This window comes from Equus quagga, chromosome 12 (genome assembly GCF_021613505.1).
Source record: "Equus quagga isolate Etosha38 chromosome 12, UCLA_HA_Equagga_1.0, whole genome shotgun sequence".
NCBI lineage: Eukaryota > Metazoa > Chordata > Mammalia > Perissodactyla > Equidae > Equus > Equus quagga.
This window is the reverse complement of record NC_060278.1, coordinates 11,666,111-11,680,531: the sequence shown is the minus strand read 5'-3', so window position 1 is coordinate 11,680,531 and position 14,421 is coordinate 11,666,111. Positions and strand designations below refer to the sequence as shown.

The 14,421-nt window shown below is 43.8% G+C and overlaps 1 protein-coding gene across 1 annotated transcript in view; it reads right to left on the bottom strand.

The window, feature by feature from the left end:
* The window catches only part of C12H10orf67 (chromosome 12 C10orf67 homolog), a 145,879-nt gene extending 133,313 nt beyond the window's left edge, over positions 1 to 12,566 (bottom strand). The window contains exon 1 of the mRNA XM_046679607.1: positions 12,216 to 12,566. Coding sequence (XP_046535563.1) covers positions 12,216 to 12,394 — 179 coding nt within the window. The 5' untranslated portion in view covers positions 12,395 to 12,566. The remainder of the gene's footprint in view (positions 1 to 12,215) is intronic.
* Between the last annotated feature and the right edge of the window lie 1,855 nt (positions 12,567 to 14,421).

Genomic DNA, 14,421 nt, shown 5'->3' with positions numbered 1-14,421 from the left:
GATATTACAAACATACAAAAGGAGTAAGTTATGGGGCCGGCCCGGTGGCACAGCAGTTAAGTGTGCACGTTCCGCTTCGGTGGCCCGGGGTTTGCTGGTTTGGATCCTGGGTGCAGACATGGCACGCCATGCTGTGGTAGGCGTCCCACATATAAAGTAGAGGAAGATGGGCATGGATGTTAGCTCAGGGCCAGTCTTCCTCAGCAAAAAGAGGAGGATTGGCAGGAGATGTTAGCTCAGGGCTAATCTTCCTTAAATAAAAAAAAAAAGAAAAAGAAAAGAAAAGGAGTAGGTTGAAAGTTCCCTGAGGCAATGAGATGAAATGGGTAGTTTTAGTATGAATGCATGATTTTATAATTATATGCATAGATAGTTATAGGTACATATATATGCATATGTATGTGTACATATATCATACATATGTGCATATATTTACATACATTTGTTTCTAATTCTGTCCAATGTGAGAGTCTAGAAGCAATGAGCACAGCAAACTCCCAGATGTTGTTTTTTAAATACCATCCTGCACTAAAAGGAACCAGAGCTCCTTGGAAAATGGCTGATTCCAAAGCTGACACAGCAAAAGTATAAAATGAGCCTGGAACCTATTGTTATGCCAGAAAACAAGGAAATGCAAAAAGAAATGATAGGGACATGTGAAAATGACACAAAAACTAGATTGAAGAGATGCCTGCTGCTGTATCTAAGACAATTTGAGCATCAAAATAAATGATGAAAGTATCTAATAGTTACCTATTGAATAAAATAGGAATCCAGCAGTCCATACTGATAGGCATGAATGAATGACAAATAAATGAACACGAGAAGTTCCAATAAATGTAGAAAAGAATGACGAAAATAGAGAATTGCCATTTGGCAACACCAAGAGGTGACTGATTAAGATGGGAGTAATCAATGATGGTGAAGGCTGGCCAGTGGACGTTTGATTAGGAAAAGGAAATTTTGTGAAAAAATTAAAAATAGAATTACCATATATCCAGCAATTCCATTTTTGGATATATATCTGAAAGAAATGAAGTCATTATCTCAGAGATACATCTGTACCTCCATCTTCACTGCAGCATTATTCACAATAGCCAAGATATGGAAACAACCTGAGTGTTATCGACAAATGAATAGTAAAGAAAATGCGGTATATACACACAACAGAATATTACTCCATCATACAAAAGTAGGTAATCCTGCCATTTGTGACAACATGGATGGACCTTGAGGATATTAAACTAAATGAAATGTCAGACAGAGAAAGACAAATACTGTATGATCTCAGTTATATGTGGAATCTAAAAAAGCCAACCTTGTAGAAACAGAGAGTAGATCAGTGGCTGCCGGGGGCTGGAGGGTGGGGAAACTGGGGAGATGTTGGTTAAAGGGTATAGACTTTCAGTTTTAAGATGCATAAGTTCTAGAGATCTAATGTACAGCATGGTGACTATAGTTAATAACACTATTCTGCAGGCTGGACCGGTGGCATAGTGGTTAGGTTTGTGCAACCCACTTCGGCAGCCTGGGGTTTACAGCTCTGCATCCCAGGCATGGACCTACACACCCCTCACCAAGCCATGCTATGGTGGCCTCCCACATACAAAATAGAGGACGACTGGCACAGATGTTAGCTCAGGGCCAATCTTCCCCACCAAAATAAAATAAAAAATAATACTGCATTGTATACTTGAAAGTTGCTAAGAGAGTAGACCTTAAATGTTCTCGCCAAAAAAAATCTCCAAAAAACTGTGTGAGGTGATAGGAGTGTTAACTAACCTTATTATGGTAATCATTTTATGATATATACATGTAATAAATTATCCCACTGTACACCTTAAATTTAGACAATGTTATATGTCAATTATACCTTGATATAACTGGAAAAGAGGGGGCCAGCCTATGGCCAAGTGGTTCAGTTTGTGCGCTCCACTTCGGCGGCCCAGGGTTTCGCTGGTTTGGATCCTGGGCACGGACAAGGCACCGCTTGTCAGGCCACATTGAGGCAGCATCCCACATGCCACAACTAGAAGGACTCACAACTAAAATATACAACTATGCACTGGGGGGATTTGGGGAGAAAATGCAGAAAGAAAAAAAAGAAGATTGGGAACAATTAGCTCAGGTGCCAATCTTTAAAACAAAAAAAGACCGGAAAAGGAAATTTTATAATACCTACCCATGAAACAGTAATTTATTACAAAGGGGAGAATGGTAAATTTAAGATAGAGAACCTTGGCAGACACTATCCCAACAAGGTCAAGGTTAAGGCACCAGTGCGGGAAGAGACTGAACAACACATGCCGATTGAAGCTGATGCCCTGAGAAGAGCACAGCTTCATTTCTGCAGCATTCCTGCCAGGAACGCATGACATGAATCTCATGATGAGGAAACATCAGATGGACCTGGGTAGGGCTGGTCATCCTGCAGAATGCAAAGTCTGCTTTTTAAAAGCGTCAAGGACATAAATACCAGGGAAAGGCTGAGGAAATCTCCAGATTGAATGAAGGGAAATGATGGCTAAAGACCACAAATAGTCTTAGATAGGATCCTGGACCAGAAAGGAAAACAAGAGTCATTGTTGGTACAGGTGCCACAACTTGAATGGGGCCTGTGGTAGTGTTGTGCAATGTTGATTTCCTGATTTGGAGAGGTGTGTACTGGTTCTGGAGGAGAGTATCCATTTTTGGAAAAACACACTGGAATGCTTAGGAATGATGGGCACATGTCTATATGTTCCCAAAAGGTTCTAAAAAGACTACTAATAATAAGAATATGAGTGTTTGTGTGTGTGAGTGTGTATAGCAGAGGGGGCGAGGAGGAGGAGGAAAGAAGAGAGGAAAAAACCCCAAATATGATAAAATGTTAAAAATGGAAGAATCTAGGTGAAGGGGCTATGTGACTTCTTAGTTCTATTCTGGCAACTTTTCTCTACATTTGAAATTATTTCAAAATAAATTATTTTTTAAAAGTCATACGCATTCTTCAAGCAAGATCAAATTTCACCAGTTTCACCCAGTCAGAATTGCCAGTATTTAAGGCCTTAATGAACAATAAAATGAGAATTGGGGAGCAACGTATACATTTGTATGTGCTACTTCAACTTATTTTCCAAGTCATAGGCAAGACCGTCAGTTTTTATTGGAGCCCAGAGGAAGAGAAGTCTAGACTGTAGGGCAAGCTGCTCTCCCACTTAGAGTCATGATCCAGCAGAGGTGACGGCACTGAAAGGGCCTGTGGCAAATAGGGGTGATCTGTGGATCCTTTGGCAAGCACCAACACGAAAATTACAGCAGACACCTCTAGGATTTTGAAGCAGATCTTAGGCCCTCTTGTACAGATGACTATTATCCTTTGGAAAAATAGCTTCTGGTTTGCTACCGAGCCTTGGGAGAGACAGAACGCCTAATCGTGAGTCATCAGGTGACCATCTGGCCTGAGTTTCCCATGACAAACTGGGTTTCATCTGACCCAGCAAACCAGTTGGACATGAGCAGCGTCAATCTCTCATCAGGTGGAAGGGGTATATAGAAGACCCGGCTCAAGCAGAAGGAAAGTCATTTACAGGAGCACGTAGCTCCCGCTGCTTTGCCTCTTTCCCCTCAGTCCACAGCCACGACTTCATGGGAAGTTCTGTATGACCAGTTGACCGAGGAAGAAAAAAACTCAAGCCTGGATAACAGATGGGGCTGCCGCCAGAAGAGGGGTACCTGCAGTCTCACAGCCCCACTCAGATGTGACCCTGCAGGAAGCCATGAAGGAAATCCTCTCACCAAATAGAATTTGAAGTAGTACATTTGGTTGTTTACTTTTCTGGATGAGAGATGGCCAGAATTATATATCTGTATTAATTTATGGGCTGTTGTGGAAGGTTTAACTAAATGGTCAGGAACTTGCAAGAAACAAGATTGAGAGACTGGTGAGAAGAAATTCTGGGGAAGAGTTCTGTGGATGACTTTTTAAGAATGGGCACAGGCTATAAAGATATCTGTGCCCTATATGAATGCTCATCAAAAGGCATCTACCACAGAGAAAGTGCTCAATAATCAAGCAGGCAAAACGACACTCTGTGGAAATCAGTCAATTAGTTTCTGTAGCCACGCCAGCGCTCACTCAATGGCCCTTGAACGTGGTAGCCATGGTGGCAAGGATGGAGTTCAACATCATGAACTTCCCCTTACTAAGGCTGGCCTGAACATGGCAGGTGCTGAGTCCCTAATTAGCCAACAGCAGAGATCAATACTGAACCCCTAATATTGGCAGTATTAACAAGCAGGGATAACTAGCTACCGGGTGGCAGGTTGGTAACATTGAATCTCTTCCATCATCTTCACTGGAAAAGACATATATTCTGGACATGGATTTGCATTCCCTCACCATAATAACGTGTCTGCCGGAACCACCATCCATGGATTTACAGAATGCCTCTCCACCATCATGACATTGTGCACAGTATCACTTCTGATCAAGGTACTCATTGCTTAGCAAAAGAAGTGCAGCAATGGGCTCATGCCCATCACCCAGTATCCCATCACCCAGGAGTGGCTGACCTAATGGAAAAGTATATCAGGGAGGAAGAAATTTCTCCTCTATGCTTTTCTAAGTTCTTCTGACTGGTCAAATAATTAAAATGGCATATGACAGATTAACAAGAGAAAATCAGATTTAATACATGCACACAGGGAATTCACATAAGCATGAAAAATTTCAAAAACAGTCAGGCAAAATGAGGTATATATATCATTCTTTCTTTTTTTTTTTTTTTTTTGAGGAAGATGAGCCCTGAGCTAACACCTGCCACCAATCCTCCTCTTTTTGCTGAGGAAGACTGGCTCTGAGCTAACATCCTATGCCCATCTTCCTCTACTTCATATGTGGGACGCCTGCCACAGCATGGCTTCACAAGCCATGAGTAGATGCGCACCTGGGATCCAAACCTATCAACTCTGGGCCACCGAAGCAGAATTTGCGAACTTAACAGCTGCCTTACCAGGCTGGCTCCTATTTGTCATTCTTGACTAAGGAGAAGGAGGCAGAGGTCTGAAATTTGAAAGGAAAGGAAGGCAATTCACAGGAAGAAAGAAAAGAGTAAGCATTTGGTAAACAAATGTTTGTTGGGCCACCTAAAGACAAGGGGACACAGAGAGGACTTTGATCAAATGAGCCTTGCTGGGTTCCTCCTTGTCTACAACATGTATACTACAGTTGTCTTTAGTGATATGTCCTTCCTGGAACGGGTCCTCTATCTGCATTCTTTTTAGACAGTAGAGGGAGAAGGTCAAAGTTTCTTCCCACATCTTTTGTTTCTTAAAAATAATCAGCTTAAAATAATCCTCAAGCCAAAGAGCGACATTTGAGAGTGGCAAATTTAGCTCCCCTACAGGTGGAATAGCTTATTGAAGTTTCAGTTATGGCAGTTTAGGGACAAATCCATAAAAGGATGTGGTTCTGTCTTACAGGACGCAGTATATGCTTTGAATCAGTGTGTGATGCTTCTCTCACAGCCATTGGTCCAGGAATCAAGGCATGAGAGTGGAAGAGGCTCCTCTCACATTATACCTAATAACTTGCTCCTGAAATTATTGCTTCCTGTCCCAGCAACATTATAATCTGCTGGTTTGGAGGTCTTGGCTCCCAAGGAGAGGATGCTTCTGCCTGGAAATCCAAGAACAGTTCTGTTGAATTTGATGAGATTTAATTGAACTGATATCTGGCCACTTTGTGATCCTTACATCACTGAACCAAAGGCAGAGAAAGGGGTCACTCTACTGGCTGAAGTGATTGATTCTGATCACCAAGGGGCAAGTGGGCTGTTGGTATACAATAGAGTCATAAGAGACTATGTCTGGAACCCAGGGGTTTCTCTGGGGGTGCCTCTTAGCATTTCCATGCCCAATAGTAAAGATTAATGGGAAAACACAGCAACGAAGAAAAAAGGCAGGACTTTTGAGAACTCAGGACCTTCAGGAATGAAGTTTTGGTTCTCCCACTCGATAAAGAACCTTGGCCTGCCTACATCTTTCAGCATTTCTTGGCCACTCGACTAGCCATCCCTGTGGACCAGCTCTAGCCAGCAGCCTCTGGCAAGTTTCTCTGTGACCAGCCAAGTCCTCTCCCAAGAGGTCTTAATCTCAGCCTTTGGTGGGGATGAGGGTGTGAGTCTTCTAAGTTCTTAGTTCCTCCCTTGTTTACTCTTCCTCTGCCCTTGGGGGTCTCGGCTGCATTCTGCGTTCACTATCACAATACCGCTTAGAGTCTCATTACCACCTTTACTGACTTTTACCAGTTAAAAAATCCCTGTTAATATTTAATAAGGAACAGGAAATATTTATCCCCTGTTCAAATACTGGTGAGGTTTCAGCCTCCTGTCTGGATGCTGAGTGCCACATCACTGTAATGAACACAAATGGCCACAGAAACTTAACCTGTTTCTTTATATTCCACAACGCTGCATATTTGGCAGACCTCCATGACTCATCCTTCCTTTAGAAACGCAATCCTTTACCTCCCCCATGTCAAGCAGCTCCTTTTTACTATTCAACTTCATTTTTCATTAAGCTTGAGCATGTATGTTCTTTCCTTCCCATTTTAAGAAACAGATCTATTGTGGGTGGTAGGTTTACGGAGCGTGGATAGTTTTTATTACAAATATATAATGTTATATTCAATTATATCTCAGTAAAGCTGGGACAAAAAAAGTACAAAAAACCCCCAAATACGTATATTCTTAGGATGTGATTTAGAATCTTGGATAATGATTTCATTATTTGTTCTGGTGCCATAATATTATAATAATACAATATGACATTTTAAAGTCAAGTTCAATAACTTTATAGTCACGTCCTCCAGGGTGTCTAAAAAATAACATTAGTGCTTATTTATTGAGTGCTTAACTTGAAGCTGGGTACCTGTAGATATTCAATAAGCAATTTGCTGTTTTTTTTCCTGTTTAACTTGAGGGGTGACTCAGGGGTCTCCAGGATTTGTGAGATTGTTTTGCAGAAAAAGAGAATGCCTTTGGGGAGGTTGCAATCACCAGATGGTCGGCCCCTAGCTGCCACTGACGCCTAGAAGTCAGATTGCCCAGGGGCTTATTGGGAATGACCCCTTTGTTTCTCTCAGGCTCCTCTGGCCAAACCCCTCAGCTCTATAATCCCACCCCCCTGCTTTCTGCTCTTGGGAAGGTGGATTTGAGCGGAACCCATGCTCTCACCTTCTCATCTGGACCAATTTAAGTAACTCTTTCTCCATCTCCAAGTGCCGATGTCTCAGTGTTTGGCTTACTGCGCATGGAGCACATGAACTTGAGATTAAGAAGTTTGGTATCAAATTTGTCCCATGGGCTCTGTTAAGATATATGCATGAACACACCCATTGTCCCCACAGGTTATCCTCCCAATAATTTTATACAGAAATATTAACTTTTTTGTTTTAAAGATGTGGAAACTGAGGTTTAAAGAGAGTAAATAACTCATCTGAAACCATAAGCCTGAAGTGACACTCTTATTCTCCATCCCTAGTAAGGACAGGCCCACCAAAACAAGGTCCCCGAGTCCTACTTTTTGGATGACTGATTTAGAAGGATCTGGCTCAGTCACAATCTAAGTGAAACACGAAGATTCATTCTTCAGTTTCCCATCAAATTCCAAATGTCTCTAATTTTAGATGACAACTCTGCTGCCTAGAACAGAAACCCACATCCCACGAAATTAGCTACAAGGTTCCTACATGGTCCTTATTTATAGTCTTAGCAATTCAATTTCTGAATAACAGCTGGGTTGTTATGCATAAAATACAGTCTTGGAAAGATAACAATCATGTTTTTTAATAAACTAGATACAAAATTAACATGCTAATTTATTATAGAAAACAGATCCATTAATATTTATTAACAGAATGCAATGACACTTCTCACTGAGTCCTAGAATAGCCTATCTAACAAATGCTCATTAATGAATTAGTCAAAGAAAATGACAGTAGTGTATTAAACTTTCACTATGGTGTATTGCTCAATTTTAAATAAGGAAAACACTGCTTCCCTTTTTTCCTCCTCAAAGAACACACAACTTTAATGTGCCCCAAGGGTTCACAAACTTCTCTTTGTATGCTCACTGCCTAGGCGACCTCACTAAGTCTGCCAGCTCTAGCTACATCTTTGTGTCAATTACTCCAAAACTGAGATAGCCAACCTGGACCTCTCTTCTGACCTTCAGACTTGAAGAGTAGCAGAATATGGCATCCCAAAATATGCCTTTTTGGCATGAGGATTATTTTCAGAAATGGCAGACACAGGAGAAGCTCGGAAAACAGAGTAGAAATTACCCTTTGTAAGGGAAATTTACATATATAAAGGAAATCTCCATTTGCAAGTGTCTCCCTCTCTGTACCAGGATGATCATTCTAAATCAAAAGAGGATCTTATCAATGGAGAAGGCACCGATTTAAATATGTGTAACAGACCTTACCCTTGTTTACTGTGCTTTTCTTAGCAACCTCTCATAACTGGCCCCCCTCTCCCTCATTTTTCTTTTGTCTTTAGCTGAAGATGGTATTTAAGGTGGTGACTTGGGCCATCTTGGAGTTTTACCCATCTTTCTTGGGTATTTCGCATGAAATGAAGTATACATTTTAATAAACTTGTTTGTTTTTCTCTTGTTATTCTGTCTATTACTGGGGGTCTCAGCCAAGAACTCAGAAGGGCAGAGGGAAAATTATTTTTCCTCCCCTAAAGACTCATATAACTAACTACCAACTTAACAGCCTAGATGGATGTTTAATAGTCATTGCCAAGACAGGTCCAAAGGTAGGTTTATGATGTTCCCCCCAAAGCAGTTTCTCTCAGCCTTCTCCATCCCAATTAATGGCAACTCCATTCTTCTTGTTACTCAGCTCGAAAACCTTGAGTCTTTCCCACTCTGTGCCTATCAGCCTTACGTCCAACACAGATCTGAAATCTGACTAGTCTCACCACCTCCAACCAGTGCTAGCACCACTCCCATCTTTCCTGAGGTGTATGTAATAGTCCCCTAACTGGTTTCTCTGTTTCTGCCCTTATCCTCCTAATAATCTATTATCAAAACAATGGCCAGAGTAATCCTGTTGGAAGATAAACAGATCATGTCATTCCTCTGCTCTAACCCCCTCCTGGCTTCCCATTTGTGATAGTGTGATTTATAGTAAGAAATATATGTTTTGGTCTTCACGGTTCCTGCCTCACAGCTCCCCAAACCCTTAGAATTTCCTAGATAAGAGCAATGAGAGCATATTTTGTTATAATATTTGGTCTTTTGTCCTCAGTTCCTGAAAGAGCTTCCGAGCAGAACAACGTGAACTGGGTGTCTTTTGTTATTTGTAACAAACTCCGCTCAAGCATACCCAAGTTTATGTTAATAAGGGACTTCTGGAAAGCCCCTAAGGATGGGCTGATGGCCAGGGGAACCGACCAGATTAGAGAGTTGGACCTTTCAGTTCCACTCCCCATTCCCACCTCTGGAAAGGGGTAGAGTTTGACTTAATTGCCTGAATTGAGTAATGTAATCAATCTTCCCTCTGTAATGAAGCCTCCATAAAAAATCCCTGAACTAAGGGATTCAGAGAGCTTCCAGGCTGATGAACAAGAACACACCCATTTGCCAGGAGGGTGGTGCCCCCAAAGCTCCCGTCCTGGAGACCCTTCAAACCTCACCCTGTGCGTCTCTTCATCGGCTGTTCATTTGAATCCTTTAACATCCTTTGTAATAAACTGGTAACCTCATAAGTAAACTGGTTTCCTGAGTTCTGTGAGCTGCTCTAGCAAATTAATTGAACCTGAGGAAGAGCTCACAGAACCTCCGACTTCCAGTCAGTTATCAGAAGCACAGATGACAACCCGGACTTACAATTGGCATCTGAAGGGAAAGAAGAGGGGGCAGTCTTGTGGAACCGAACCCTTAACCTGTGGGATCTGATGCTATCTCCAGGTAGATAGTGTCAGAATCGAGATGAGCTGTAAGACAGCGGTCAGTGTCAGCTAGGAATCTGGAGAATTGCTTGGTGGTGTTGAAAACACATCAAATCATCTCACACAAAGTCAAAGCTAAAGTCCACACAGTGACCTGGGTCCCACGCTGTCTGGCAGCACCCCCTCACCTCTGACAACAGCTCTACTGCTCTCCCCTCTCTGCTCCAGCCACACCAGCCTCCTTGCTGGTCCTGGGATACCCAGGCCCGCTCCTTTCTGCTTCCTGTTCTCTGCCTGGAACCCTCTGTCCCCTGATATGTCCCCCCTATAGCTCCCCCTCAAGCCGGCAGGTCTTCACTCCAATGCCGTCTTGGGGAAACCTTCCTATGCCACGGTATCTAAAATTACAACCCCCTCCCCACTCCACACAATTTCCTCTGCTCCCTCCCTGCTGTTTCTTCTTTAGCACTTACCACTACCTAACTGACTCATAATATACTTTACTTGTTCATCATTGGTTTCCTGGCTGGAACATCACCAAGGTCTGACTTTTGTCCACTTGTAGACTGCTGCCTCTCCTGTGCCGAACTCTGCCCTGCTCAAGCCTTAACTCCCAGGACCGTGGTTGGTATTTGAATCTCTCCCTCTCATACCAGAGCACCAACACAATCCCTCTAGCACTGTGGGGGAAGAAAAATTAACATGGGCATCACTGGTTCCTTTGTTTAGGCAACGTGCATTAACTGAGCACCTGGCACTGTCAGTCCGTCCACTGAGCCGAGCCAGTGCGTTTCGTTGGAGAGTTACCCACCTTGGGATGCCAAGGAATCCAGGGCAGGAAGTCATCCTTATCAGTAAACAGCTAGAACAGGTCAGACACTGTGTGCTTACCAAGAGCCGTGGCCAACCTGTGCCCTTCACAACCACCAATAAACCAGGTCTTGTGTGCACTCTCATCCGTTTTGTTCTTTTAAAGATTGGCCCTGAGCTAACATCTGTTGCCAATCTTCCTCTTTTTTTTTTGCCTTGTCCCCAAAGCCCCCACCCCTACCTCAGTGATGGTTGTACATTCTAGGTGTAGGTTCTTCTGGTTGTGCTATGTGGGTGCTGCCTCAGCATGGCTTGATGAGCGGTGCTAGGTCTGATCCGAACCAGAGAGACCCTGGGACGCCAGGTGGAACACACAAACTTAACCACCCTGCCACGCTGCCACCGGGCCAGTCTCAACCTGACGCATTTTAACAAATACTCCCACTTGAGCTGGGGAGGCTGAGCTGGGCAGCACAGCCTCACTAGGGCAGTCCCCAGTGCTGGGCTAGAGCAGCTGTGGTCCTTTCTTCTCACTTCCAGCTGCCCCGGTGCGCAGAGCTGGCCTGTAAGCCAGCCCATCTGGCCCCATGAGGCTCTTGGCTTAGGGGATTTTAAGTGCCTGCATCGCAGCTAACCTAATGCCAGCCACTTAGCGATTTTTTTTTTTTTTTTGAGGAAGATTAGCCCTGAGCTAACTGCTGCCAATCCACCTCTTTTTGCTGAGGAAGACTGGCCCTGAGCTAACATCCATGCCCATCTTCCTCTACTTTATACTGGGACGCCTACCACAGCAGGGTTTTTGCCAAGTGGGGCTATGTTCGCACCTGGGATCCAACTGGTGAACACCTGCCCGAGAAGCAGAACTGCGAACTTAACCGCTGTGCCACCGCGCCGGCCCCCACTTACCGGTTTTAAAAGGTTTTCAGAAAGAAAAATACATTTTTCCAGAAACGACAGCTCTACGATATTCAAACAAAAAAAAGCGGGGCAGAGGGAGCAAAGAAGGATTATGAAAGGGAGGAACTATAAAAAAAAAAAAAAGAATAAATAATTATATTGGCAAACACGTTCCTATGTACTATGTATATAGGACGCTCTTCTAAACATGTTTCGGAGATTCACTCAGTTAACGTTCACTATGAACTACAAAGCAGGCATTCATCACCATCACCACCACGGCTGTTTTCCCGGTGAGTAACCAAGGCACAGAGAAGTTAAGTAACTTGCGGAAGTTATGGGCCTGTCAGGGTCGTCAGGCTTCGAACCCAGGCAGCCTAGCTGCTGCCTCCGTGCTCTTAGGACACAGTAACACATTTAAGAAACAGCACCGCAGCCCTGGGGCCTGGAGCGAGGCCCGGGGAGCCACGGAGCGCGGGCGGGAGGCGTGGGCGCAGCAGGCGGCGGGCGGGGCCGGGGAAGGGGAGGCGGCGACGGGCGGGGCGCTGCCCTGGCGCCAGTCACCTGGAATTGAACTGGAATTGTTGAATCGTGGACTCGAGGAGGTCGAAGATCTTTCGGCACTCTTCTGTCTCGGGCGAGTCGCCCCAGCTCTCCATCGGAGCCCCGGAGGTGGCCGTGCGCCTCCCGCGGAGCTGCGGGATCCGGGGAGTCGGAGTCCAGAACCCGGCGTCCGTTGCCATGGCGACTCCTAGGGAACGCGCGGGCGCGGGAATCCGTGGGCCCTCCTGCCCCTTCCACCGCCCCCTGACTCAGGGCTTCTCGACCAGGCGCACTCTTCCAGGCTGCAGCTGAAATGTCCCCAAGAAAGCTAGACCTTTGTAGATAACCCTGGGACATCCCACTGCCCTCCCAACTCTCCTGCGTTCCTCCAAGGCCCTGAACTCTGCCTTAGTCCCCAAGGGCGTGCACGGCGCATTTGGGAGGCGTGGACTCCTGAGCTGCTCTCTTTCTATGTCAACACCCCTCCCCACGCGATGTTAGACCCCAAGCTGGGCCGCCCTCCCTTTGGTGGCCTCCTGCCCTGTGCTAAAGGTCACCCTCAGGGAGGATGAAAAACAGGGCATTCATCTAATAACGATGCTCATGAGATCATGAATGAGCTTTCGGCTCTCAGAGCAATGCCACAGTAAGAGGCAAGAGGGCGGGACGATGATTTGCTTACACCTGCCACTTAGCCACAAACGGAGGTGTTTGTGGACAAAAACTTCCTTTGCAGAGATTCCACAGGACTACATTCCTATTTAATATGAAGGTCAGAACTCAGGCGTTAGGTTTTAAGCTAACCGTGTAGTGTAAGATTCATTTTTTCTAAGTTTCTACAATAATAAGAGAAGTTTCTTAACAGTGACACTGTTGTCATCCTTTATTTTAAATTACGGATCACTCACTGACATTAGGAGACATCTGTTCTGATATCATCACTGTGTCATTGCCTGGTTTTAGAACTAAGCAAACTACATTTCCATTTCCATACATCGTCTACAGGAAAACAAAATATTTTCTTCTCTCACTTATGATAATTATGTGAAAAAGAAGTGAGTTTGGTATTGGAAGTTCAAAATACAAAGAGGAGATCACTGTAACATTATCCCTGCTCCTATATTTAACGAAAAGAATGAAACACCCCAAATGTGAAACAAGAAATCCTAATCAATGCCAAAATAATCTGTGAAGGTATGGTTTCCTTTGGGAAGGTGAAGAGAGGAGAAAAAGAGTTACTTTTACTCCATGGTGATTTTTATTTTCAAAATGTAACTTTTAAGTCAACTTAGGAAAATTTTATTGTATCATCAAAAAGTGTTTTAAAAGAAATGTGTATAGCTATAATAAAGTGTCTTTTCTTAGGGGAGTTTTTTTTTTTTTTTTTACCACAGTACATATAAATTTTAAAAATAAAGACTAAATTTCCAAGTTAAGATAAAAAACCTGATCCATTTAGAAGCAGGCCAAAATAGTGAAAAGATGTGGCAAGCCGTTGGCTGTTTTGCTCACGCAATGCTAAATGAATATGTTGAAACTGAGGAGTGTGAGCTCAGAGTAGATTTCATGAGTCATTGGTCAGCTCTGCGCACATTTGTTGACTGATATGGAGGGCATAGTTACACCATCCCACAAAAACGCATAGTGAACAAAACCTCTTTGTTTGAAACCTTGCCATGGCACATGAAGGAGTTCCAGATTTCAGCGTCTGGGAGGCCAAGTTATGAAGATGATTGTTTTCGAAACTATTAGCTACATAACACTCCTTTCCTTGTCAGTTACTGACAATCATCTCTCAGGTGTCCTGCCTTATAAATTGTTCATTTCAGATCCCCTTCTTGACTATAATAACTAGGGCTGGCACTGTCAAAGCATTCGTCAAGTGGCATCCAGGCCTCTTGTCTCACATGTTGAATTCATTGATGGTTTTTAGTGGAAAGCCCCTGAATGCTGGAGTAAACATTAAAAAAAAAAACCCACCACCTCTGAAACTTCCTTGCTTCAGTATTTTGGGGGAGTTATTTAACACCTCTGCGCCTCTCTTTTCTCACCAGTAAAATGTGGATAATGCACCCTTCTCAGGGTGTTTGGGAGTAATTCAGCGTGGTTGAGAGTAACCTATAAAGCAAGAAAAGCACACAGCGTACTGCATTATAAACATCAGGCCTTCAAGGAGTCCTTCCTTCTGGACCACAACTACCGAGTACAATGTTTAAAGCTTTCCATT